Here is a 26,801-nt window from a genome sequence, read left to right on the forward strand (position 1 = left end):
GTCGAATAGTAGTGGAGAGCCTGGGCTTAAAGGCATAGGGAGACCGCTGAAATCAATGTTGGTGTGGTAGTGCGGGCTCGTCGGGGGTTGTGCCGCATATAAAGGGGCCGAAGAGGAGGAGGAACAGGTTTCCCCCCTTTTCCCTTGCATTGTTTGCCTTACCCGCAGAGACGTTGCTGACACCCGAGTCGTGGAGGTGCCGGGGCGGTCCTCATTGGTGGCTGGAATGTTTCTCTCGTAGATCTTCTGAGATTTTTCAAGTGTACTGCACAGTCGAGTCTCGAGACTGGGACTCGATAAAAGCAACCTGCTTTGAACCAAGTCCTCTCCAAGGGAAGTAACTATCGAATTCATTTCCCAGATTGCTGTCTCGAGCTGTCGGATTCGGGCCTCGTTATTTGCCAAGTTTGCTGCTTGACGGGAACGAAAGGCCTCCTGCGCTCGCCGAACTTGCTCCCGCCGTCGCTATATTCAGAATCAGCTTCGTGTTCTTCGATTCAAGCATCGAGGAAGGCCGTGTAACACGTACGTCCACCGGGTATTGGCCTGTTGAGCAATCCGTCTTTCGCGGTCTGCCACGTTTCCGCTTCGCCGGATTCGCGAGATCCGACGCGTGACTACCTTGCTGAGCTGAGCGAGGCCCGGTGGGGGAGTCGAGCGAACCGATTGAAGTAGCCGCATGCTCTAGGTTTCGAAGGAGGGGGAGGAGGGGGTTCACTTCAGTCGTGGCAGATTCTAGAGTGTTTTCGCCCCATACGTCATGGGGAAGTGGCTGTTCGTAACCAGTCTGAGCTGATTGTTGAGTGAATGTTTGAGGGTCTAGGTAGGAGGTCGCGGCCAGTAGCGAAGTCAGGCCGTCGGCGGCCGAGCAGTCTACCGGTGAAAAACTACGCCGGGCCATTTTCCACTCAATTGAATCCAGGCTGATGATATTGTGGCAAAGATGACAGAGATGGCGTCGTGCAGTCGACGAAGCGGAGGAGTCGGAAGGATGATTATTGTGCCAAGGTAACCTCTCAGATTATTAATCCCGACTTTGATTTGTGATAGTTGGCGAATCAACGCCACGCCCTATCGAATCTAGGTTTACTAGCGCGCGACTATAGAGTCACTTTTCCTTCCGTCCTGCCAAACTGCTAACCAAATTTGGGGCAACATGAATTATGCCTACTACGTCGGAGATATCAGTGCTACACCGGCGACTTGTGTTCATTAAAAGAATAATAATCGCTCCGATAAATAATCACCATGCGACTCTATGGAACGGCATTGAAAGCCTGCAGCGGTAGTAGGCGTATTTTCTTTTGAAAGGCCGGAGGGCGGGCACTAAGCTACAACCCCTTGTCAAAATACGAAGCCGCGGCTCGGGCTAGTATGTGTATGGTAGCTACAGTCACTTAGCAATGTCTCTACCAAGGGGTACCAAATACTACGCTAAAACTCGCGGAGTTCAGACGCCTGCTGTCCTATATAAAGTCGCTAGATATCTAGGAGGGCAAATGGATAAATCTTTCAACCAACAAGATTTTGCCTCTTTCTCCGCACAACTCGCCTGTAGTCCTGACGTTCGACGCCACGAACCCCCCGGACGCCAGCTTCTCTCGATACACCAGACGGCGTTTATCCTCGCAACCATGGGAAACTTTCTCAGTGGGGGAGCTAGTGTCTCTTTCAACCCTGATGATAACATTCCTTCCTTAAAAGGCAAGGTGATTTTCGTTACAGGTGGCACCAGCGGCCTGGGGAAGGAATCAATACTGCAATTGGCGAAGCACAACCCATCAGCGATCTGCCTCGGCGCCCGAAACCTCAATAAGGCACGCGAAACCATCAAGGAAATTCAGAAACAAGTCCCCAATGCGCCTATACAGCCAGTCGAAATCGACCTTGCATCATTCTCATCAATTGCAGCTGGAGCAGAAGCTTTCAAGAAGGACCACTCGCGTCTCGACATCTTAATGCTCAACGGCGGCGTTATGATGCCCCCAGCCGCCACCACAAAGGATGGTTATGAGATCCAGTTCGGAACCAATCATATGGGTCACGCCCTGCTCACGAAGCTCTTGCTGCCCACCCTTCTTAGCACAGCTGAGAAACCCGACTCCGATGTCCGGGTCGTCGTTCTTTCGTCGGGTGCACATAATGTAGCACCTAGTGAAGGTATCGTTTGGGACACTCTCAAAACCAAAGGCGAGGGCATGAGTGCTGGCGCAAAGTACGGACAGAGCAAGCTGGCCAACATTTTATTCGCAAAGGAACTCGCCAAACGTTACCCACAGCTTACGGTGTCCTCCATCCATCCGGGCATTGTCAACACCAACTTGACTTCACCGGCCTCGAACAACAGCTTGTTTTGGAAGATAACGATGAAGGTGGTCTACTCGTTGATTGGGCTGGATGTTGCAAAGGGTACGCTGAACCAATTGTGGGCATCAGTCGCTGAGACTGTCAAGTCAGGCGAATATTATCAGCCAGTTGGGATCGCGGGTAAGGGCAGCAAGCTCACTGAGAATGTGACTTTGGCAGAAGGCCTTTGGAAATGGACCGAGGAGGAGATTAAGAACTATTGAAACTGGGTAGACAGTATCGGGATCACGTGACATCGATAACGGATCGTGATCCCGACATCGTAAGTCACATGACGAGGGAGATTAATATGGAGATAGCTAAGTGGCACGAGGAGGGCGTCTTAATATATTACCTTTATTTCAGTGTTTGAGACAGGAGATCACCCTTCCTCGCGGCTACGAGCATATCGCTATCCGAGGGATGAATTTAGAAAGTATATTAGGCGATTCCCCTGAGTAACTACAGGTTTCAGAAAAATCTACCACAAGTAGATAATCGAATCCCATATCAAGCCAATGACCTTACTAAGTACCGAAGTACCTAAACGGATGTCTAGCACCTTGAGGTAGTCAATAACGCAGTACTATGCAAATAACGCTATGTTGGTTTCTTCTAACTATACTACCCCCCTCTCGAAGTATTGGCGGGGACCGTCTTTAATTCGCGTTCCCGTATAATATATTAGCGCTAATTACACTAACCCCGGAAAATAGGCCGGGCACCGTAGGAGCCGCTAAGTACCCCTCCTATCTATCTATAGCATTCTTATGCTAGATATACGTCTATTATAAGGTTAAGTACGATAAGTCGATACCCCTATACTCTAGCTATCGAGAAGGCAGGCTAGTATATATCTACAAAGCTTTAGCGCTAAGTACGCGGAAGCGGAAGCCTAGTAAGGCGAGTGCTAATAATGTTTATAAGAGGCTAGTGCAGTACGAGCGCGTGCTACGCTAATATAGCTTACTAGAAGCTACTAGTATATCGCCTATAGCCGAGAAGGACATAGAGGCGGCCAAGGTTTCGATCTTCCTACTCTAGAATCTTCTATCTAGTAAGCTTATTATTGGTTAAGGGAAATCGAGGTATATTAATAGCTACTTATAGTATAATATAGGAGTTATAGGAGTTAGAGACTTATAACTACTTTAGTAGCTAAAATAAAAGCTAAACTATAACGATATATATATTATTAGAAAGAAAAAAATCGTAGCTATAGAATAGTATACTTTTTATAATATTCTATAGAGCCGTTCTATAATAATAAGCTATTAAATTCTCTTATACCCTATTAGCTAAAGCTTAAAATCTAACTCTACTTCCTCTATAAGTCTAGAGGTAGTCTAAGCGCCTCGTCTATATATAACTACTAAGGGTTAGTCTATTAATATAGAGGGCACCCCTTAGACCTATTTTTTAAGTTTTTAAGTCTTAATAATTATCTAATTCTAATCATATTTATAAGTCCCTCTTATATAATAATTCCTATCTAATTTACCTATTCTTAATTACTATAAACGGATACCTTCTAAAATATGCTTTATGTAACAACCAAGGAAGCAGGGCGGCCGCGAATCGACGACCCCGCGATCAGGGAGCGCGATAAGATAAGAATCGGGCCCACCTGGCAAATCACGTGATGGCTCACTCAGACATAAAGGGTGAGTCGTCGGGCTCACCAAGGACGCCGCAGTGAGCCAGGGAATGGCTCACGGGATAACACACCGTGATCCTAACATCATGGATCACCAACAACTAACCAGTGAGCCATCCAACATGAGCTCACCACCTAACACAACAAGGACAGGATGGCAGGTATATAAGGACGGACATTCTGGACTTGTAGATACATTCTTTCTCACGACAGTGATCAATCTAAGTCTTACCTTGTATTCATTGTAACGAGTGCGCAACGCCTTACGACACCACATCGTCTCAGAGTCACAACCTAAGCTTCTGCAAACAGCAACCCCAACCCTCTGACAGTGTTCCCCCTTCGGAAGCTGCCAGGTCGTAACACTTTACTTCTATTAGGATTAATCTAAATACTCTTTTTAATTAATTATAATCTTCTTTATAATTAATCCCTCTACCTATCTACCTTCGATCCGAACGAAAATTATACTATTTTATAGCTCTCGTTAAAGGCTATTAGGATCTTCGATCTATTTCTCGATCTAATATCTCCTTCTCGAGATATAATTACTTTTATCTCTCCCTTCCTCTTATCCTTTTATCTACTATTATCTCTTCCTCTTATAACTAAGTAATACCCTCGGTCGTTGCCTAGTACCTCCTACGATATATATCAATATATAGTATAAGTATAGCTAGGCTAGATCCTTCGAGAGGTCGTATTCTATAGATACCTTATTATACTATCGAATATACTAATAAGCATTATAATAGGTTAGGGACTAAGGAACTAGGTAGCTTAATACTTAGCTTATTTCAAGCTAGGAATTAGTAGGCTAAAGATACTATAATATACTTACTTATAAAATCTAAGCTCCTAGATCTTAACTTAATAGTACCCCTTAATTAAATCGGAATATAGAAATTAAAGTAGGATATTTAGACCCCCCTAAGACTATATAAGTTAAGGCTATTAATTAGAATACTATAAATTTAAGCGCTTATAGTAGAGTCTAAAGTAGCGGCTTAAAGAGGGGTAAGGTTATATAGGCGCGTACTATATAGGCTATCTTAGCCTTATAGTAGAGACTTCTCCGAAACGTAATACTGCCCTTACTAGCTTATCTATAGGAGAGCGGATGGGATCCCGAGTTTTCTAGCAGGTATAGTCGTATATGGTGGTAATCGCCGCTTTTGCAAACTATAATCCACTGTAACTCACTCATACTCATTGATGGCGTCCTCAAGGCGCCAATTTCGGCATGCAGCTAATGAAGCTAGGCAGTTCCAATGATCAAGTACTCGGGGGTCCGTTTCAATTACTGAGTCTCTGAATCCATGCAATTGCGTGATCACATGGTAATATTGCAACCTGATGTCCCTTTGTCTGGCATTGTAGCGTGTCTAACACTCATGAGTCACTGAATCTCGCGATCCTTCGAGCAATACGCGACACCTATGACGCCAACCCAAGCGCATAGAGAGAGCTTGCGACTCCCTGTTACCCCTCTTTATTCCCGATGCTACCCATCAGGGTTCGTCACGGCGCGCCCGTATGTGCTTGCAAATCGTGAGCAACATGGATTCAGGCGCTGTCCGTTATGACCGGCCTACATGCTGCTTCTGGCATTCACGGTATCTTGGGTACCTTATTCATTATGATTGGCATGGCATTGGGACATAAGAGAGGCAGACACAGCACCTAGAATTGCCGGGTACAGAGTCCGTATTCTGGTGGTCTACGGGCAGCACTGTACGTTCGATGCACCAAATGGTGCCGGCGGAATTCCCTCAATCGGCCATTTCCATCCGACCCAGGCTCCGCTTTCTGCGGGATGCGCAATGGCGGGATCATGCATCTGGGGCCAAGTGAGATCATCGATGAGTTCATCAGGGTCCACGAGCTCGAGCGACCCCTCGTACCTCCATTTTGTATGGAGCATGACAACCAGGGGCAGCGGAATAAGAACCCTGTGCCCCTCACTCGTTCCGAAGCTTGCGAAGCCAACCCCTCACTACACAGATCTCGACGATAGTTCTCATTACAGGAGCCAAAGAGAAGACAACTCTGTCATCAATTAGCAACCGTCACCTTTCAGCAATCCCAAGAACCACTACCAACATGTCGTTCGGCACCAAGGCTACATTCCACACTGGCGCGCAGATCCCCACGCTGGGATACGGCACCTGGCAGTCGTCTCCTGGCGAGGTCTCCGTGGGCGTCTACGAAGCCCTCAAGGCCGGCTACCGCCATCTTGTAGGGCCTCTCACTTGGATCAACGGTTTCATGGCGCGCAGCAAGATTGCTAACCGTAGTCGCAGGATCTCGCCAAGATCTACCAGAACCAGCCCGAGGTCGCCGAAGGCATCAAGAAGGCCTACAAGGACATTCCGGGACTCAAGCGCGAGGATATCTTCATTGTGAGTGCCCGCAGATGCTCTAGGTTTCTAGGAATCAAGGATTGATGCTGACTGATGGATCTCTCAGACCTCCAAGCTGTGGAACAAGTATGTGCTCCTACAACACCTACGGCTTTCCGACTACCTTCCGCTGCTCGGAACTAATCAATCCATAGCTCCCACCGTCCCGAATATGTCGAGGCCGCCCTTGACCAGACTCTGAAGGATCTTGAGCTTGACTACCTTGACGTACGTCTTTCGGCACCCCGTTGAAGCAGGGCAACAGAACAGTATCGCTGATAGCATGTAGCTCTACCTCATCCACTGGCCTGTCGCATTCAAGCGCAACGGTGCTGCTGACGCTGACAACCTCTTTCCCGCCTCTGAGGACGGCAAGGCGGTCGCTGTGGACGATGATGTCTCCATTGTCGACACCTGGAAAGGTATGCATATCCCTGAGACTTCGAGGCCGTGCTATTTCTGACGAGAACAGCATTGATTGATCTGCCCAAGTCCAAGGTCCGCAACATTGGTGTCTCCAACTTCACCGTCAAGCACCTTGAGAAGGTCATCAGCGCCACTGGCGTGGTCCCCGTCGTCAACCAGATCGAGCGCCACCCTCTTCTCCAGCAGAATGACACCGTCATCAAGTACGCCAAGGAGAAGAACATTCACATCACTGCCTACTCTGTCAGTTGATCTCGCCATGATTCTTTTCGAAGGATGCATTGGCTAATGAAAATATAGGCATTCGGCAACAACAGCATTGACGCGCCTCTCCTTCTCGTCAACGACACAATCAAGGCCGTTGCCGAGAAGAACTCTGCGACCCCCGCACAAGTCCTGTGAGCTGAGACACGCTCCCTGCAATCATGGTGTATGTGTTAACATGGGGATAATAGGCTTGCCTGGGCCCAGGTCGGTGGCCACAGTGTGATTCCCAAGTCTGTGACCCCCTCGCGCATCGCAGCCAACTTCCAGGAGATCAAGCTCTCCGATGAGGATTTCGCCGCCGTCAGCAAGATTGGCGAGAACCCCGTGCGATACAACATTCCCCTGCGCTGTAAGTTTTCGTGTTGTACCATGCTGGCCTTTCCGTTCTGGACTGACCTTACGCAGACTCTCCTACCTGGGATGTCAACATCTTCGATGACGAGGTCGAGAAGAAGGCGACGCACCAGATCGTTCTTGGTGCGTAAGGGACTCAGGGGGATCAGGATATAGAGCGTCACGGCGAATAATGAATACATGTCTATACGCCCTTGGCAAGAGATCTTACAGGATACAGTCCAGGTCGCTTACATGATTGAATGAGACATCAATGGCGAGCTCGAGCTTTTACATGTACTCTGGCATTCCAGGGATGTTCCCATCTCGGTTCGCTGGCCGAGACGTGCGGTAAGCATGTGCATATGACTGGCATGACGGAACGTCAACCCCCCGGTTCCCTGGTAAGGCGAGAACGAGCTAAGTAGCTACATATGCAGTGAGCCTCGCGCTGCGAACTGTCTGCGACCCAAGCTTGAGGGAGCAGATGAAACTAGGGCGTGGGCTTGATCCATTCTTGAGCCTGATCGGTGGAGAGAAATATTTAGGGGGCTGCTGGTTTTCGTTGCTTGGTCGAAGGGCAAGGGTCTTCGAAGCCTCGCAGCCCATGGGCAAAGATCTAGGCAAATCATGAACCTGATAACAATTGGCTGATTTACGCAGCCTGGACAAAACGTCCGTATGCGGCCCTGTGGGTTGCCACAAATGGAGGTGAATGGTCGGTCCCGAACCCGGAATTCATGACGGCTCGAAGCGCGGAGTCGGACCTGATTCCGATTTCACGGATCCTGGGAATAGGCCTGTCTTCGGCGACATTGCACAGAAAGGTGTCAGGGTTGCGAAGCCCAAAGCGCAGCAACGGCGGATATTCGCCCCGCCGTTGAAGCTCCGGGCTCAATCATCTTTTGTGGCTTTGTACGATGCAAGGGCGTGATTACAAAGGCGTCAGCCAGGGCCCAAAGGGCGGGAGCTAAGGTGAGATCTGAGGCTACTAAAGATCCGTACCCAGATCGCCCGCCCTTTATTTTCCGGCGCGATCTGCCCCGTTCGGACCAACAGCAGGAAGACGCGATCTTGAGACCCGACATCGACGACCGCCATCTACAGCAACTAGGAGCAGGTAGTCCTTTCACTCCACCCCCTGCAACTCCCACCCTTGTGCCTTACCCGAGGCCTGGATGAGGTGAAACACTGCAAAGGCCAGGGTTGCAATACCGTCCATCTTTTCTTTTGCTACAGCCTGCGGACTTCCGCCAAAACTGACAGATCGAATTCTGCTTGTCTCCAGAGTGCAGACAGGTGAAAAGATATTTCTAATGACATTCTGTCAATTTGCAATGCCCTGAGTCCCTTCGTATGCGTCAAATCAGCTTATCATGCTGCTCAGACCACACACAATGTACAGCTTGCGGCCGAGGTGGAGGACCCGCGAGGCTGGCGTGGAGTGAGGAGGCGTGAGATTATGCATCAAGGGTCAAGGATCTGATTTCTCTGGGCACCTGGCCTCCGACACCATCCATCAGGCCATTGGCTCTAGGCGTTGACCCCTAACGCCCCATCAGCGCCATCTCTCTCCATGTAACGTGCATGATGGACAAGACCGGCGATATGACGGTACTAATGAGGCGCCAGATTGTTGGCTGCAACATGTGGGCTCACGATCGTGCAGACGCAATTGATTGATTACTCTTCAGCAGGGTCACTTTCTGTGCGACACAGCTTGGAGAATGGTGTGAGGAAGATTTCGCGGAATGGTCCTGTCACCCGTTACACCTATGCATTTCTGCCATGACGTTGCGAGGCATCATGGTTGAGATCCAATCCGGCTGCCAGCCGAGTGAAATTTCTCCGGCATGCTTGCAGATTGCAGGTTGCAACATGTCGGGAACATCGGGTAGCGTCACCAGATAGGCACTGGTCTTTTGTTGTCACCTCATTCTAACCGCGTCGGACCGAGTCTTGCTTTCTGGCTCTCTCTCTCTTTGTCATTCTGAGGGTGCTGATATTTCTTTTTTCTATATCCTTCCACCAAGCCTCCTTTTTAGGCCGTGTGGCACAGCGAAACACGTCCCTCTTCTCGACCGGCCGCACCCTGTGTTCCGTGGGACCCAAAAGAGGCCCAAGGGCTTCCTAGACTTCAGGTCACCTATCTCGATGATAACGACCGAGCCACAGGCTCACGAAGCATGCTGCGAAGCATATTGGTGGTCGCACAACGTGGTTAGCCTAGAATCTTTCTCGAGGCCATCTCGCCTCAGCTCTCCATAGGCCCATTGTGTAGCCGAGAAACATGCGCCAAGCCAACGGCATCTGTACCAGATCTCACCTCACTCCGTCGCCCTTGGATGAGCTGGAGCAGCCCCACCACGTCATCCCTGCTCTTACGACAAGGGGTGCTGGCACTCGCTCCTGAATAGGCACTACCCGCGATTACTGATCCGTGTTGGCGCCGAGTGCTGATCTGACGCTGGAGGGTTTCCTCCCGGGGTGGCTCCCGCGCCAACCCCGGTTCTGATTCCGGTGTCCAGTTGTTCCTCCTGTATGCGTCGACGTTACCATACCAGATGGACGGATCACCGAGATTTAGCGTTCTGAGGTCGTTACCCTAATCAAGCAAGCGCCATATCTAAGGCTGAGAGGAAAGTGCCAAGTCGAAGAGGCAACAAGGACGTCGCGAAGAATCAGTTGGGTGAATCACTGCTTCTGGTCCCCTGGCCTCAGCCCATCCTTTGTCCCATCTATTTGGGAGAACCTGGCCATCTGCGTGAGATCGCAGCCCCAGGAACACACCCCAGTAGTATCCAAGCAGTCGATCCAGCAGGCTCAGGAACAGCTGATCTCCTGGAAACAAGGCACGGTCCTGTTGCCTTGCCTGGGAACCTTACGTAGTCCAATCCGCAGGTTCTGTTTCCTCCGCGATATTTCTTCTCGTCTCTTGTCTTCGCCCTGTCCATGCGTCCGTAACACACTTTCTACCTAGCATCTCTGATAGATCCCATCTTGCATCTGGACCGACCCGCCACACCGGTCGAAACCCAAGGAACACATCATACTCCCTTGAGTAAATGGCCCAGTCTGCACCCACACTGCTCTCGCTTAGTCCTTACGCAGCCGTGCAGCGTTCCTTTTCCCCCTTCTCGATTCATCTCTCTGACCAGTACATTGTCGCCCTGCTCTTTGCTGCCACGGCTGTCTGACTTTGACATTCCACAATCAGCCCATTGGGCTGCCAGCCTTCCGCTCCGGTCCTTGCTTTCACTGTGGCACTCCAGAACCACCCTCCCGCCGCCCCGTTTCTCTCGACAAGGCCCGACTGTCTCTTAGCGTCTCCGATAATTTTCGGGCTCTCTATGAGAAGAATTGGCAGTCTCTCTGACCGGGCGTGTATCCGTGGCGCTGGCCTTTGGTGACGACAGACTTCGGTAGCCGGGCCTCCATCTACATGCAACGGAGCCGCCCCAGCACATCGACCCGCGAGACCGGTCCCGCCGACTGCCCCCACCCTTCCCGCTCCCCCCCCCCCCTGATGCTGTTCTTCTCTCATCGTCCTCTTCGACCCCTTCCATCCCACGCCCATGGTACCCGATCGTTTTCCCAAACTTTAAATAAACTCGTCCTTGCGCCCGCTACCATGGCCATGACCACGATCAAGCGCGTTACCCGCACCGAGCCCTGTTCGCGCCACCATCGAGCCTCCTACTACGCTCAAGACGTCTCCGAAGGTCCTCCCGGGCGACTCGCGTCCCTTTGCTCTTCCTGCAGGTATTCTAGCCAATCTGGCAACATCTCCGCCGCCATGGTCTCCATAGCCGTCCAGCCGCCGACCGAGACCCAGACCTGCCGGCCCATATATCCACCTGTCGTCGCCCAGACGCATGTCCGCGCCGGCGGCCGCCACAACAACACGCACCTCTTCGCGACAGCAGCACTGCTCGACGACCAAGGGCGGGTCCTCGACGGCCAGCTGGGCGGCGCCCTGGTCGCGACAGGCTATGCCGTCGAGGACCGCGGCTCCGGCAGCAGGCATCAGTCTGTTGCCTTTGCTTTTCCGGACCTAGCGCTCACATATGCCGGCGTGTACTCCATCCGTGTAGACGTATACCGCGTCAACTACGATGATGGAGACACGGACAACGCGACCATGATCGATCAGGCCGAGACGGAGCTGTTCTATGGCTTTTCAGAGGCCGTTGCGGTGCAGAGGCCAAGTAAGCTCACCCCATCCTTCCATTGCGCGTACAGTCTTCTATCGCTTGCGAATCGTGCTCATTCTTCTTGCTTAGCATCAGAAGAGAGGTCTTTGCTGCGCAAATTGAGGCAAAGTGGATGCGATATCCCAAGTACGCCGACGTGAGAGCTAGTCAAGCTCGATGGAGTCACGGCCGAAGACAAACTGCGAGGGAGACTTCGCGAAAGCAGCTGAGTATTGTAATGGAACGTTAATGCGTCATGTATGGATAGGTACCTGGTTGATCACATGCCAGGGATCATGGCAGGCAGGCAAAGCAAATGGATATAGAGGAGGGAAACGATCACCGTCAGGGGATGGTCATAACAGGACCCCACGACAGGTGATTATCTGGGATTGCCACAAAGGCTATCGGCGTTGAGTCATTCATTGTATCAACAGGTAAAAATCTTGGTCAGGAAACGAGGGAAATGGAGTAGGCACTGCCAGGACAAACTACAGCATATAGCAATAACGTTTCTGGAACAATGCAGATCATGTTTCTCCAGGGTGCATATAGGAGAGCCAAGAGAGGAAGGGATCAACTGTCCCGCATTTTACCTGAACTGTCGCAGTAGGGACTTTCTGACGATGATGCATCTGCTGGTAAAAACCAGCAGTGAAAGTGTATTGCTTGGCCTTCACACCGCATCGAATTGCCGTGAGATCCAGCGCCCATGCATTTCATCATCACACAGAGCACGCCCTCCAAGCTCTTGGACCATCTACCAAGCCGCTCCTATTTCAGCTCTCGTCCCGGAGAATCGGATTTACCCAGCAAATAGCCCTCGCACCCTCTCGGCCAAGACACCAACACACCCACAAGTCCCTGTTCCCTGCACAATATCGGTGTGGTTTCATTTGCCAGCGCCAAGCTACAGCGGCCGATTCGCGCTAGGGACTGAGAGCCGGTCCCGCCGGAGCGGCAGCTGGGTGTCATGTCTCGATGCTCCCACCGACGTCCGCTTTCTTTTGCTTCCCGATTGAGTGTCGGCATTTCTCCTTGACGCCGTTGGCGTTCCCCTTCTCCAGGGGACTAGCCGTGTCTCAGCGGCGAACGGTTTGCTTGTTTTTTAAGTTTTCTGTCACGTCCACTCCCAAATATCGGGCTCAGCCGCGGACGTGATGGGACCGCCCTGCTTGAGACAGGCGGCAAAGGTCTCTTGGAACCATTGACATGCCACATCATTAGACAGCGCGCTTCACTTGGGAAAAAGATGTTCGAGACCCACTCAATATCTATTCTCAGCGCACGCATGCACGCAAACAAAAAAAAAAGAAAAAAAAAAAAAAAGGGCCGCCAACAATCTAGATGAACGCCGAATGAAGACCCGAAAATCAGGAGACAAAGCTCTGAGTCTACTCCCAATGCTACCCAACAACAAAATGACATCTTCAAGACAAGCCCAATAACTACCGTTAACCGCTGCCCGCCTCGTACCTGATGGAGAACGCGGCCGTCTCGATCGTGTCGTAGTCGTCGGGATCCTCTGCGTCGCCAAAAACACGCAGCACCTTGACATCAAACTTGTAGCGACCGGCCGGGGCATACTTCTCACTGTCGAGCTGGCCATCCCAAGTGAGAACGACGTCGGTCTGGCGCGTGATCCACCGGAGTGCAGGCACCGCAGACCCCATGGTCCTGACGTCGAGGAACTCGTACGTGAGCCCCTCATCGTGACTGCCGACGGGAATGACCTCTAGATACGCCACACTGGTACCCAGGATGGACTCGAGATTGACACCGGGGAGAGTATCTGTGGTAGGATCGGCTGTGCCCTGCGCAGGAAGCACGAAACTTGCATTGACGATGGATCGTGTTGGCGTCTGTGCCTCGTAGACGAAACCATTGGCACTTGCCAGCACAGGCGTCTCTCGCATGCTACCGGCTATCCCCATGTAGGGGAGGTGCAACACCTTGCCGTCATCACCGTACAGCGCGATGTAGCCAGAGTACACAGGCAAGCGAGCGTTGTCGACATCCTCTGGAAGGTCGAGAGACAATGTGACCTTCTCCTCTCTTCCCGCCTTGACAGTGATGATAGGCTTGCTGAAGTAAAGAGTCGCATAATCGTCTGTCAGCTCGTTGGGGAAAGTATCCGCGCGGCCGGTACCTGCAGCAAAGGTATAGGCCATGGCCGCAGGACGGTGGTCAAGTGTGTAGGTAACATCTGCGTCTCCAACGTTCTTGATGCTGAACGATAGCGAGCGGAGGTGCTCCGTATCGTTGAAAGCGAGACTCGACACGCTGAGGATGGTGGTGGTGAAAGCAGCCTCGTACGCTTGGATCAAGCCAGCTCCCTGCTTGGGAACGGGTGCGAGTTGGTTAAAGGCCTGGTTTCCATCGTTAAAGAAATGCGGCTTGGCTGTGGCAGCCAAAATATTGGTGAGTTCGACTGGATCAAGACGTCCGCGGATTTCGGCCAACAAAGCAAGAACACCAGACACGAGCGGAGTGGCCATCGATGTGCCACCGAGCACGGCATAGCTGCCCAATGCTCTAGGCCAGAGCGAGAGAATATGCCCTCTAGGTGCAGCGAACTGCGGCTTCAGTTCAGCCTCCCACGTGGGACCCCAAGATGTGAAGGTGCTGGCAAAGCCTCCAGTTATGGTGTTATTGCCATGCTCGAGGACAGCGTCCGACTCGATGGGGTCGGTCATATGAAGCGTCACCTTGGAACCTGCCGCTAGAGCCTGCAACCAATACTCGCCTTCTTCTGCAGTGGTCATGGCCACGGCAAGAATTTGAGCATGAGCCGACGAGACATCCTCGATGCCAGGTACGTTGTTGTAGAACATGATGTATTTGGCACCCTTATCGGCGGCATTCGCAGCTTTCTCGTCATATGTGCAAGTTCCGCGGCGAATCAGAACAATGCGGTTGCTCAAATCAGGAGTGTCGGAAGGAAGAGGGTCGCAAGCATCATCGAACAGCTCGGCGTCGAGACTTGTAGCGTAAAGGGGAAGCTCCACATCAGCCCACGCAGCAGGGGCGCCCTCATGCCAACCAAAGGTGACCTCGCCATCGTCATCGATGCTGTACGTAGACTCTGTGAGTAGCTGAGGTATGACCACGTTGTCAAAAGAAGCGACAGCCGTGGAACCGATGCCATCAACTGGCCCAGAGGCAAAGAAGAGTCCCGATGCGCCCGAGTTGCCCGTCGCAACGACGCAGGGCACCCCTTGCTCAACGATACGCTGCACGATGACAGAGCCCTCTTCTTGAGACCAACCCTGATCACCGCCAAGAGAAGCAGAAATGATGTCGCTTCCGTCCTCAAAGGCCTGGGCGAAAGCTGCAGCTATGGCGTCGCCGGGAGCCGTGCCATTGCAGCCGAAGATCTGTAGGATCCCAGAGTTACATCGGGAGCAACACCGGTGAAGCCAAGCGGATTTGATTGGGCTGCGATGGTGCCGGCGACATGAGTGCCATGCCCGTCGCAGTCCATGGTCGGCTCCTCAACGTTGTCACCATCGACATAGTCGTGACCGTATGACACGAGGCAACCCTTTCCAAAGCAGCCTCCGAGAGCAGGGTGCTTGAAGTCGATCTGCAGCTCGTCAGATTTTCTCCTTATCGCACCTGGCTCAAAAGGCTTGAAGCGTCAAGTACTTACACCAGTGTCGATAACCGCAATTTTGAAACCCTTTCCTGTGTAGCCTGCCTCTCGAAGCATGTCGACCTGTGTCATGAGGTGTGGGGTGAAAGCGTCATGATCACGACCGCCATCTTGTGAATCACGCTTCCGACTCTTTTGATACGCTCGCCCGCTGTTGCCGGTCCACATGACCTTGTCATCGGGACGATGATATTCTTTCAAGGTGCGAATTGACCTAACACCGGCCATCTTCCCCAGCTCGGTGGCTTTCTCCTCCGCCGTGTCGAGATCTCTAAAGTGAATCGAAGTGCCGTGAAACAACTTGTAATTCAGATCCCTCCGTTTGATTGCATGCCCCTTATATGCTTTGTGAAATGCTGCCGTATCCTTGGATGAATGGTTAGCGACTTTCAGGCCGTCGTCTACGAACAGCGAGTGTGACGGACACTAGCCTGCGGCAGCACTCCAAGAAAAAGTGTACTTACAACGCCATGCTCGAATTCAAAAAGGTATGCACCCGGGATAGTTTGCGGCTGGGGTGCAGCGCTCACAACGGTCGAGGCCGCTGCGAGTAGAGAAAGGAAGATGATGCTGCGAACCATAGTGGATGTGACAAAACGCTAGACAGATAGAAAAGAGGAAGGAAACAGAGAAGATGCTTTATTCTGGTATGATTAGTGTAGAAGGCCATGACTGAGGGCTCATCGGTGGCCCAATGGCGCGGTATATATGTCGAAGTCTAGGAGATCATCGTGACTGGGGTCCTGAGAGCCAAGCGTGAAAGAGACGGGGGGGTGAGACTCGCAGGATCTGACATTCTGTCACAACGAAATCGAGGCTCACCAGGGTGATGAGGATGAGATGGGGTAGAGGGTTGCTTCAGCCGCGACCCCGACGTTTCCGGGTGCATTCACATGTAGCTTTCTTATGCATCGCAAGAGAAATCAGGGGCTCAACTGTTGTCGGATGTCTGCGCTGAGCCTCACATCGAGGCGCCATCACCAGCATTGCGATGAGAATCCTGCGGTATGGTAAGCGGTGCCAAATACTATGATAGAGGAACATGAATGCCTGTATCCAAAAGGATGCAACGGGATATGGCCCAATTTCCAAACCACATGGGGGACGGACGCTGACCGCCCTGTCGTCGAGCGCCGGCGTGGCTTCCCAGGACGGCGGTTGGATGCCAGCAGGGGCGGAAATATCCTGTCGATTGGCGAGATGGGGAAATCACTGCTGTGACTCTCCCAGAATAGCATCGTCAGTCAACGCCCGGGGCTTGGTCAAGTAAGCTCGTGGGCCCATGGGGCTGCGGCTGGATCAGGATGACCCTGTGGGTATCACCAGAATGCCCAATGCCGGTGAGCCGGCGAAGCTGCGCAGCCGAACTGGGCCAATGTCGGCCTGCAATTTCTTTGGCGACGATGTGCTGACGGCTCACCCATGACGGGTGATGCCCAGGCTAGAGGATTCACCAGCCCTAACAATCGTGTTTCGTTTTCCTGCCCATGAAAGCGGTCCGTGTGTTGCTTTATCAAGTCGCTCGGTCTACGTTTTCATGTCCATTTGGGCGGATGATGTTCATGTGTTGTTGTTGTTTGTCCGCCAAAGACATCTTTCGTGCGAGGAGCTTACTCGACTTGAGTATTGTCGACAATGTGAGCTTGCATGATCTCGGTGGGATGACCAAATTTGTTTCCGCAGTCTACGCTTCCTGTCAAGAATTCGCTGGCTCGGCATATGATACAACTGCGGTACTCGTTATGTCCGTGTTTTCAGCAAAGAGCCCGAGGATGCATTAAAGTAGAGGAGATACAGTATGATGCAGGTGATTGTATTATGTCGTAGCATGTTGCCCGCTAGCGAGCCTGTTCTTGAACCTGACGGAGGTCATTTCTCACTATTTCGTGCAATAAACCCTTTCACTTAGGCAAGCAATTCCCTAGCAACAGCAGGCGAGTTGATGTACGCCATACCCTCCTTGCGGTATGTGTCGTCTTCAAGATAGTTTTCTGTAGCGTTCAAGACCATGTTGACCGGCTTGTCCAAGTCATACCGGGGCCACTTGGGCAAGGCCATGACGTCCGTCGCATTGTGACGACAGGCAGGGTTTGGGTCAAGGTTGTAGACGAATCTCACGTACGCCTGTCCGATTGTGCGCGCCAGCTTGACGTGAGAGTCATGCGTGGGCGATGCGCCTAGCAGTCCGGAGATGTTTTGAAAGCTAAAGGCGACGTTGTCAAAGTGCTGCACGCCGTCGACCTCGGCGCGGTTCCAGAGTCGCTGGTCGAAGCGGTAGCTGTAAACAGGCTGCGACTCCCCTATGGGCCCAGCATATAGCTCGCACATCTTGCGGCGACCGGAGATCATGACTAGGTCGCCACCGATATCTGCTCCTCGACGCCACTGTGAACCCCTCGACAAGGCGGGCAAGCGGCTGCAGTTGGTGATGGCGTGTGGCGGCGCATCGCAGGGGTCATCGGGATAAAGCTCGAGGAGTTTACGGATAGTTGGAGACGATAGTGAGTAGGATCGCCAGCTAGCGAATGCATTCTGGAGGTCCTTTGCTGTCTCGGGTCTCGGCGAGGTCGGCCTGAAGTTGATACCCTCGTCCGTGTTGTGTCCAATAAGCAGCGGGACCTTGACAAAGCTTCCTCCCGGCATCAGCTGGCTTGGGTATCCAGTCAAGAAGTCTCCGTCGATGAGCGGGTTCCATACTTGGCTGGGGCGGGCAGCGAAAAGAGCCTCCTGGCTCAGGCCGCGAAGGCACGCCAACTGGTTCGAGGCCGTCCAACACCCAACCGAGCGGGTCAGGTTCTCAACAGGAACGGTATAGTAAGGCAGGTTCTGCACCTGAGCGCCGGTCGGACCGCCACTTTCCATGATTGCGCCCCTATAGAGGCCATCATCGCGCCCGTCATAACTGAAGAGGTGGTAGGCGATGCTCTGGGCTCCGGCACTTTCACCCCAAATAACGACGCGGTCGGGATCACCACCGAATGCGGCGATGTTTTCTTGGATCCAGCGGAGAGCAAGTCGCTGATCGAGAAGACCGGCGTTGCTTGAACCTTCAGCCAACAACTGCGGCGTTTGCAGGAAGCCGTACATGTTGAGACGGTAGTTCATGGCGACAGCGATGACAGGTTGACCCATGTCTTGGCTGACCTTGACAATGCCAGACAGGTTGTACTGGGGATCGGCAATCGAGCCAGTGAAGAGGCCACCGCCAAAAATCCAAACGAGCACAGGAAGTGGCTTCTCATGTTTGCCGGATGGTCGAACGACATTGAGAGTGAGGCAGTCCTCGGACATGTCGAAGTTGCCGCGGTACTGCATGCAGCTGTATCCCTGTTTTGTCGCGTCTCGGACATCGGCGAAAGACTCATTGAGACTTTGTGGCCAACGCCATCTCAGATCCCCGATGGGAGGTTGAGCGAAAGGGATGCCCAGGAAAGCATCTTGGTCCCAGGAAGAGAGGTGGGCGCCCTCATAGGTGCCGTTGACAGTTGTCGCGAGGGGTGCCTGTGCCACGACGGCCTCGCAACAGCAGAGGGCCGCCCACAAAAAAGATCGGACATGCATTCGGAGTCGGCTCAAAAAGTCTGCAGGTCGAGAGTGCCAGAGGAATGAGGCCAAGCAGGCCGCCTCGCAGGTGACGACTTCATGCCGCTCATATACCCCGAGCCCTGCCTTGCATTCTCCTTTGGTCCGACTTTTTAATATCGAAGGGTAGGCATCATGTCCAGCGGTCTTTGTCTTCCATGTCGAGGTGATTGGAGGAATTTCCCATGACCGGGGTCTCAACAACGCGGAAAGACAGACGATGAAGCAACCCCAGCAAGATGCACTGTAGGGGATTGCCGATCCAGGCCCCGCGTCCGACAGGGGCGGGTCCTGGGGTACGAGGGCTCGACGCTGAGTGGCCGAGGTCGGGCTCAGGAGAAAGGCAGCATTAGAAGCCGGACGTAAATATGAAGACCTGGCTAGGGAGGTACGTTACGGAAGAAAATGAGATGAGGTCCTCCTGTTGTTGAAGTAGAGTTTGTACAAAAGTCGGGGTGGAAGCTGCATTACGGTGAGGGAGCCATCGGCTTCACCTGGGCCTTCGCTCGCTGAGTCAGCGCTGCCGCTTCAGGTCGGCTCAAGCTCGGCTGGCCGTCGGCTGCTGAACAATTGCAGCTCACTCATTTGACGTCAGCCGGGCAGGGCAGAGCAAAGAGATTCTTGCAATTGGTCTTGCAGCGCCTGCAGCGCCTGAAGCTCCCCGAAAGCGATACCTCACGCCACGATTCCAACAACCTGCATCACCCCAGCGCCTCCCCTCACGATATCCCATCTCCCACTGAACGCGAACGACGTCCAGAGTCAACATGATCTGCCGCCTCTGCCAACGCGCCCTGGCGCAGACGAAGCCCTCGCCGTCCCATATCCTCCGCGCCGCACCCTCGTTCCGCGCTCTCCCAACACTCTCCCAGTCGCAAGTCCTCCGCACCGCCCAAAGACAGCCCTTCTGCCTCGCGCCCCAGGCTCGTCACTACTCCCAAGCCAGCGCTGCCGCTGCCGCGCCGCCGGCACTCGAGAAGCCCGACTACCTCGATGAGGCCGAGGCCTGGATCTGGGACACGCTCGTAGCCGAGTTTGCGCCCCTCGAGCTCAACGTTCGCGACGTCTCCGGCGGATGCGGCTCCATGTACTCGATCGACATCACGTCGGCGCACTTCCGCGGCGCCAACATGCTCAAGCAGCAGAGGATGGTGAACAAGGCGCTGGGCGACAAGGTGAAGCAGTGGCACGGTGTGCAGCTGCGGACCAAGGCGCCGTAAGAGCCTGATGCTCGGAGGTCGGCGGTGGAGAGGAAATGTACGAAAAGTGTATACTGCGCGGCTGTCTATGGCTGGGGAACCTGTACAACAGAACATAAAACTGCACTGCTGGAGCGGAGCTCGGGGCCTGACTAGACGTAATCATGGCATGTGGCAGGCGAAAGGATGGATTGCAATCTGATCGATATGCAAAGCTAGAGGCAAATCGGTAAAGAAACGCTGCCAGCGACGAAACAAGAGGTGGTAGGGCTGCTGCTAAGCTAGATACACATAAACGAGAACGGTATGAAAGCTCAATACAATGCTCCCTTACACATTAGAATACAAACTACAGATTCAATACTCAAGCCAATCACCACCACCACCACGAGTTCCGGCGCCCTTTTCCCCACCAACAACCTCAAGTTAACTCACCACCAAAAAGAAAATCAAAAACATACAACATCAGGGATTCGCTGGTGGTCACCCACCCAACTACTAGTCCGACCCTTACTGGCTTATCTATGGGAGAGCGGACGGGATCCCGAGTTCTCCAGTAGGTATGGTCGTATGTGCTGGAAATAGAGGTTACCCAAACCCATGTCGTGATGTTGGAGACCATCTCGAGGCCATGTTAGACGTGTACCTGTCAATCAGCATCCGTACGACCCAATCTCTCAAGTCCCAGCTTCAAATTGAATATGCCACATCCGTCTCTATAACGACTCAATCAAGCTAGAATGAATACTGGTTGTTGTTGCATTTACGCACAAGTGGCTTCGAAGCGACAAAGTGAACGTTGGGCATCTCTCCCCAGGGCTAGAGGCGTTGATTGATCTGCTGCTTGCCCCTCATTCCAGTGGCGGCAAGTCTCGGCTCACGGCAGTGTCACAGGCAGCACCCGTTTTGGGGGGCCAAGGTACGAGCAAAAGCGAGAGGCATGGCATAATGGGGGTCCAGGAGAAGAGACACGAAGGACAAAAAAGACAGGCTACCTTACATGACAATGCAGTCTACGGTCGGCAAGCCACCATCTCACTGTACACATTCCCCGCCAAGTACGTCGTACCAGGTCATTGATCGTGGCCGATTCCAAGCGGTGGGTGATGCCCAAAACAGGTCATCCGTGCCCCTTCCAGCCAATGCGGGGGGTTGCCGTTCCCCGCCCCAAGATGCAAAAGCTGGGGAAGAAGGAACGTTCCGAGCTTCAAGGTCCCGTGCCTGCCACTGACGTTGCGTTGCGTTTTGTTCAAGGCAATGACCCCATTTCCAGTCTTTGTGCCCCGCGCGAATCCGCGCCCTGCGCCTTCCGTGTCGGATGTTTCATCGGACCTGCCCACCGGTCGTATAAGTTGGCCTGGCGCCCTTGGTTGATCGCATTCTTACTTTCCTTTCCCTCAATCCCCTACCTACAGGTTCTGGCTCTGCGTCACGATCTTCGAAAGTCCACCGAAGCGTCACCGAGTCCGTCCGTATTCAGTACAATTGGCCCTCTGAGAGAAAGCCCCCTCGTGCCAAGACATCAAGACATCAAGCCACCAGGCACATGCTTCACTTCCCTCACTCCCACCCCTGCTCGTTCTCTCAACCCCCACACCACGTTCCGTATCCGTAAGGTGCTGGCTGCCACGGCCGTATCGGACAACTTGAGCTATGCCCTTCCGACCTTTACCCCGCGGGTCCGTCCTGCGCAGCCTGCCAAGGCCCTCGCCAGCGGGCGCTGGGCAGAGTTTCGGCCGAGGGTCTATCAAGGGTGTATCGACCTCCGCCACCCGATCGACTTCACAATCTGGATCCCGTCACTTGGCACCTTCCTCCATACCCGCACCCCTACAGCGCGGCATCCTCATGGGGGAGGATAATACCAGGCGTTTTGCGGTCGAGCAGTTCAGGAACTATGCCTCGACAGCACCAGCCGCCATGTACACTGCTTCTTTTGCCTTCTTCGAAGCGCTCTGGGATGCAGGTGTCACACATTGTTTTGTAAACCTAGGCTCCGATCACCCAAGCATCATTGAAGCCATGGTGAAAGGCCAGCGCGAGAAAAAGGGCCGGTTCCCGCGTATGATTACCTGTCCCAATGAGGTAGGTCATCCATGCTGCCGCCATTCTAGTTAGCGCCGTGTCGCACTAACACGTGGTCAAGATGGTGGCCATGTCCATGGCCGACGGCTACGCCAGGCTGACGGGCAAACCTCAATGTGTTATTGTCCACGTTGATGTCGGAACCCAGGGCCTCGGCGCTGCTGTACACAACTCTTCCACGGGCCGAGCCCCAGTCTTTGTTTTCGCCGGTCTCTCTCCATTTACCTTGGAGGGCGAGCTCCGAGGCAGTCGGACCGAGTGTATGTGCGCCAATTTCCCCTGCAGATAACGTGGGATCGAGGCTGACAACGGCAAGATATCCATTGGATCCAGGATGTGCCCGATCAGAAGCAGATTCTCGCGCAGTACTGTCGCTACTCGGGCGAAGTCAAGACTGGCACTAATGTGAAACAAATGGTGAACCGCGCTCTGCAATTCTCCAAGTCGGACCCTCAGGGGCCAGTCTATCTCTGCGGCGCCAGGGAAGTCATGGAGGCTGAAATTGAGCCATATTCCATCCCGCAGGAAGAATGGGATCCAGTTGAGCTCGGCGGCCTGCCGTCAAAGGCCGTGGACAAGATTGCCGAAGCGCTGGCCGGCGCCAAGGAACCGCTAATCATCACTGGCTACGGCGGCAGGGATCACAAGTTCCCCAGCGCACTGGTTGAGCTGGCCAATGCAGTCAAGGGTCTGCGAGTTCTGGACACTGGCGGAAGCGACATGTGTTTCCCTGCAGACCATCCCGCATGGCTCGGCCTCAGGTTTGGATCCGACGAGGCAATCAAGACGGCCGATGTCATACTTGTCCTGAACTGCGACGTGCCCTGGGTCAACACGCTGTGTCACCCGCGCCAAGATGCGAGGGTTTTCCACGTTGACGTTGATCCGTTGAAACAGCAAATGCCTGTTTTCTACATCAAGGCCGAGTCGAGGTACCGCGCAGACAGCCTGGCCGCCGTTGGTCAGATCACAGATCAGCTCAAGTCAGACAAATTGGCGTCTTTGCTCAACACCAAGGAAGCCGAGACCCGTGGCATGCAGTTGCAGCAATCTTACGAGCGACGGCTAGCCACGATTCAGGCAAAGACGAAGCCCTCGGAAGATGGAGAGTTTGGCACTGGTCACCTCTGCCGAGAGCTACGCCGTCTCTGCCCTGACGACACCATTTGGGCGATCGAAGCGGTGACCAACACTGGCTTTGTGCATGACAACATTCAGCCAGTACACCCTGGGTCGTGGATCAACTGTGGTGGCGGCGGTCTAGGATGGTCTGGCGGAGGAGCGCTGGGCATTAAACTGGCGAGTGACGCTGAGAATGGCGGCAAGGGCAAGTTTGTGGTCCAGATTGTGGGCGACGGTACCTTCTTGTTCTCGGTCCCAGGAAGCGTCTACTGGATTGCGAAGCGGTACAACATTCCAATCTTGACCATCGTCTTGAACAACAAAGGTGAGTGCGATAAGGCTAGTGGGAGCCGAGATGCAGGTACTGACGCAGTGACAGGTTGGAACGCACCACGGCGGTCGCTTCTGCTCGTTCATCCCGACGGCGCTGGCGCTAAGGCATCGAATGAGGAGATCAACATTTCCTTTGACCCATCGCCTGACTATGCAGGCATTGCCAAGGCAGCGGCGGGTGGTGACCTGATGGCTGCGAGGGTGGGCCATGTGGAGGAACTCGAGGGCATGTTGAAGAAGGCGATTCAGACAGTCCAGGGAGGACAATCGGCTGTTCTCGACGTTAAGGTTACGAGTGGCTGTTGAGCGAACGAGCAGAAGCCGCAGGAGAGCGATGATTGTCACCATGCGAAGAGGGGCTTCGGGCCCAAATACTGCCGTACATGGATGCCGTTCATGAAGCGGACATTTTTTGTTTGCGCCTTTCTGAGTGTGGGCACACATGTGCATGCCATGTATATGTGTACATCAGGTACCTTAATGACGGGAACCTGGCGCCGCGCCGTTTCTGACCCATCGTGGAGCCAGCCCGAGGTGCGAGCCACGTCGACTCGCATCCGACGTGTCTAGACCCAGTCTGACAAGTCGTGTTCGAGGGACATCGTGACCTCGTGCGCAGACGACACGAGGAGGGGCAGGTCGAACCTGAGGACCAGGTTGAAAGCTGCACAGCTCGTGTCTGCAGTTCAAAGCCCCATCCATCTTGCTCACTGCTTCTGCCTTTTGAAATGGGTTCGAGACTGGCGGAGTAGGAGAAATGGTTGTGAGCTACGTTTTTCGCGAGCATTTGGGGGCCGACGAGAGAAACAGCCGCATGGACAATCGTCCGAAGTCAGAGGCTTGGTCCCTGTAGGTAGGGCCTGGCATGGCCCCTGTAGGCCTGATGTCCTTCTGAACCCTGGCGCCCCGCCATAACGTTCGGTGTCAAGCGACGTGGTTGCGTGGGCATGCACCAGTGGGAAAGCGCGCCATGGGAGAGGGGGCACGTTAGGGACATATTCGGAGCACTGCCGCTGTTCAATTCGGGGGAGTGGGGAGTGGAGAGTGGGGAGGGGAGGGGAGGGGAGGGGAGGCTCGTTGGAGCCGTTGGAGCTCGAGGAAAACGAGGAAACGAGGAAGGTCCAGGCAGGAAGGAGCAAAACGGTCACCGGGCCTTCTTTCCCTGCCAGCACGCCGTCGGCACCATTATCTTAGGCTGCTGGGAGGGGAGGCCGGGCAAATCACATTAAATAAGAGATTAGGGCCTCGGTCTTTCCCCTCTTCCATCTGAATCGGGTCTCGTCCTGCTGCTCTTTCTCCTATGAAACCAGCCAGCATCGCCAACTCTTCCTTCCACGTTCAACAGAGAGGCCCTCAACGATCCATCCCGACACGGGACGCCGCCATTGACCTGCCATCGTAGCGTTCGTTGCCCTGGGGGCACTTTGCATGCTACCTTTTACGACCCTTAGCTGGTGATCGACAGCATTCGCCACGCCTTTTGTTGTGGTTCCTGCATCTCACCAACCTGCCTTGCCTAGCTAGGTATTGAGCGGCGATACCGATATGGCGATCAGGCAAACGACCTAATCGGACCACACGACATTTCGATTGACAAGGGCGAAACCCGAACGGAGCTCTCTCTCTCTCTCTCTCTCTCTATTTTCGCAAATCGACGTTCTACGCCTAGCAACCACGCAGCTTCTGGTACCACAACGATCAGAGTAGCCAATCTATCGCAAACTAGGCATTGTCATCGGTGCCTGTTGAATGAATAGCCAGGCAGGCGACAACGTTTCGGTTATCAAAGGACCATTATTCGCGTATGCCGCCACCCCGCCCGCTCTCCCACCACACGCCAACCTTCATCCCCTCACACGTTTGCTCGGCTTGGTTCGAGACCTCGCCTCAAGGCCTTTTGCCAACGCCTCCCGGCTTGCATCTGCGCGGCACCTCTGCACTCGTGCACCTGTGCACCTGGCCTGCAGCGGCGTAACCGTCTGGTGCTCTTCCACCCACCGCCGTTGCCGATCAGTTCCCATCTGCGCATCTTTGCCACAGGCCCACCATCTTGTATGTGCACCTTGAGTTGAATTGCCTTTTTTTGAATGTCTGCCATGAGGGGGAAAATTGGGGGATCAACACAACCCCGAGAGAACTTGCAGCTGATCGTAGCCCCGCACAAGCTCGCTCGACCCACGGACAGCCGACTTCGTTCAAGCCGTGCCCCCCACCACGCCAGCCCTGGCATGCAAGACGGTCGAGACCAGCCTGCGAGAAGCCTGTAACCGCCGCAGGGACAACCACATACACCAAGAGCTCCACTGACCCGAGCCTTATCTTCTCACTACTACAGCATTTTTAACCACGCCATTAGCCGTTCTCTGCCATAAGAACGTTCCACTTCACACCATTATCCCCGGAAAACGTCGTCGCCTCTTCCTGCTCTTAGCAGCTGAGTTTGTCGCCATTGCAGCGTCTGACCCTATTTGCCACGCTTCTACGAGCCAGCGCATGTCTGAGCCATCCGGAATCACTTTTTCTGAACAACATCCCCGCAAACCAGACCGAGGCACGCGCACGAGACCGAAAGACGGCAGCCTGGCAAGCCTGAGCTGAGCTTAAGCTTGAGAACATGACCGCTGCCTCCCTCCGTGCCATCATCAACCATATCCACGAGCTTCCTTGGGCTCGTCTTCAGCCGCCAGCAAGCGCACCCGCAGGATAGATCCGCGCATCATGTCCTCCCACGGTGATGCGGTCCCGGAAGCATCGTGCGACTCTGGTTCGAGCGACGTCCCCGAGCTCCCCCCCCCGCCGAACCCTGCCTCCGATCCCAGTCTTCTGACGGGCGATCACGAGGAGCAAATGGAGCGGGGGGTCGCGAGGGACGAAGGAAGGAGGGAGAAGGAGGAGGGAGATGCGGTAGTAGGTGAGTGAGGGGGTGGGAGGGAGGAGAGAGTAGAGTAGAGGAAAGAGGAGGTGAGGGAGCAGAGATATTGTGCGAGGCGAATAGACAGTACTGCAGGGCGAGGGAGAAGAGATGAAGTGAGGATGGAGTAGAGGAGTAGGTCTGTAGGCGTACGCGTTGAAGCAAAGTGGAGTGGCACGAAGATGAAAGTGGAGGGATGGATGGCGGGGGATGGGTGCGACAGGGACGTAGAGAAGCATGGGGCTGCCCGTCTAGTCCGCTGAAGTGCATATTCAACGATGGTAAGGGAA

General features: G+C 53.7%; 8 protein-coding genes and 1 non-coding gene across 9 annotated transcripts in view; 6 read left to right on the forward strand and 3 right to left on the reverse strand.

Annotated features, from left to right (window-relative positions):
• Nucleotides 1–1,634: 1,634 nt before the first annotated feature.
• Nucleotides 1,635–2,570, forward strand: VDAG_03682 (retinol dehydrogenase; the record flags this gene model as incomplete). Its single annotated transcript, XM_009653766.1, has 2 exons — nucleotides 1,635–2,409; nucleotides 2,476–2,570. The coding sequence occupies 2 exons, from the start codon at nucleotides 1,635–1,637 to the stop codon at nucleotides 2,568–2,570; spliced, it is 870 nt and encodes a 289-aa protein (XP_009652061.1).
• A 3,357-nt stretch (nucleotides 2,571–5,927) lies between these two features.
• VDAG_03683 (GCY protein) lies at nucleotides 5,928–7,583 on the forward strand (the record flags this gene model as incomplete). The annotated part of the gene is made up of 9 exons (XM_009653767.1): nucleotides 5,928–6,241; nucleotides 6,307–6,405; nucleotides 6,473–6,492; nucleotides 6,561–6,633; nucleotides 6,695–6,827; nucleotides 6,878–7,074; nucleotides 7,132–7,229; nucleotides 7,287–7,447; nucleotides 7,504–7,583. The coding sequence occupies exons 1-9, from the start codon at nucleotides 6,107–6,109 to the stop codon at nucleotides 7,581–7,583; spliced, it is 996 nt and encodes a 331-aa protein (XP_009652062.1). The 5' UTR covers nucleotides 5,928–6,106.
• Nucleotides 7,584–11,068: 3,485 nt separating this feature from the next.
• VDAG_03684 (uncharacterized protein) lies at nucleotides 11,069–11,785 on the forward strand (the record flags this gene model as incomplete). The annotated part of the gene is made up of 2 exons (XM_009653768.1): nucleotides 11,069–11,639; nucleotides 11,715–11,785. The coding sequence occupies 2 exons, from the start codon at nucleotides 11,069–11,071 to the stop codon at nucleotides 11,783–11,785; spliced, it is 642 nt and encodes a 213-aa protein (XP_009652063.1).
• Nucleotides 11,786–13,078: 1,293 nt separating this feature from the next.
• On the reverse strand, nucleotides 13,079–15,860 carry VDAG_03685 (minor extracellular protease vpr; the record flags this gene model as incomplete). The annotated part of the gene is made up of 4 exons (XM_009653769.1): nucleotides 13,079–15,001; nucleotides 15,082–15,210; nucleotides 15,277–15,645; nucleotides 15,744–15,860. 4 exons carry the CDS (start codon nucleotides 15,858–15,860, stop codon nucleotides 13,079–13,081), a joined length of 2,538 nt encoding a protein of 845 aa, XP_009652064.1.
• A 1,324-nt stretch (nucleotides 15,861–17,184) lies between these two features.
• VDAG_03686 (lipase) lies at nucleotides 17,185–18,840 on the reverse strand (the record flags this gene model as incomplete). The annotated part of the gene is made up of 1 exon (XM_009653770.1): nucleotides 17,185–18,840. The coding sequence occupies one exon, from the start codon at nucleotides 18,838–18,840 to the stop codon at nucleotides 17,185–17,187; it is 1,656 nt and encodes a 551-aa protein (XP_009652065.1).
• Nucleotides 18,841–19,628: 788 nt separating this feature from the next.
• On the forward strand, nucleotides 19,629–20,081 carry VDAG_03687 (uncharacterized protein; the record flags this gene model as incomplete). Its single annotated transcript, XM_009653771.1, has 1 exon — nucleotides 19,629–20,081. One exon carries the CDS (start codon nucleotides 19,629–19,631, stop codon nucleotides 20,079–20,081), a length of 453 nt encoding a protein of 150 aa, XP_009652066.1.
• A 433-nt stretch (nucleotides 20,082–20,514) lies between these two features.
• VDAG_20009 lies at nucleotides 20,515–20,630 on the reverse strand. The gene has a single exon (XR_692056.1). It is a non-coding gene; the product is annotated as a 5S ribosomal RNA (ribosomal RNA).
• A 1,452-nt stretch (nucleotides 20,631–22,082) lies between these two features.
• Nucleotides 22,083–23,999, forward strand: VDAG_03688 (acetolactate synthase; the record flags this gene model as incomplete). The annotated part of the gene is made up of 4 exons (XM_009653772.1): nucleotides 22,083–22,145; nucleotides 22,207–22,405; nucleotides 22,462–23,592; nucleotides 23,647–23,999. The coding sequence occupies 4 exons, from the start codon at nucleotides 22,083–22,085 to the stop codon at nucleotides 23,904–23,906; spliced, it is 1,653 nt and encodes a 550-aa protein (XP_009652067.1). The 3' UTR covers nucleotides 23,907–23,999.
• A 2,319-nt stretch (nucleotides 24,000–26,318) lies between these two features.
• VDAG_03689 (PHO85 cyclin-7) overlaps nucleotides 26,319–26,801 on the forward strand; it is a gene marked incomplete at both ends in the record, with an annotated part of 1,122 nt that continues 639 nt past the window's right edge. Inside the window, one exon of the mRNA XM_009653773.1 lies at nucleotides 26,319–26,511. Within this exon, the coding sequence (XP_009652068.1) occupies nucleotides 26,319–26,511 (193 nt within the window). The remainder of the gene's footprint in view (nucleotides 26,512–26,801) is intronic.

This window comes from Verticillium dahliae, genomic scaffold (assembly GCF_000150675.1).
Source record: "Verticillium dahliae VdLs.17 supercont1.6 genomic scaffold, whole genome shotgun sequence".
Classification (NCBI taxonomy): Eukaryota; Fungi; Ascomycota; class Sordariomycetes; order Glomerellales; family Plectosphaerellaceae; genus Verticillium; species Verticillium dahliae.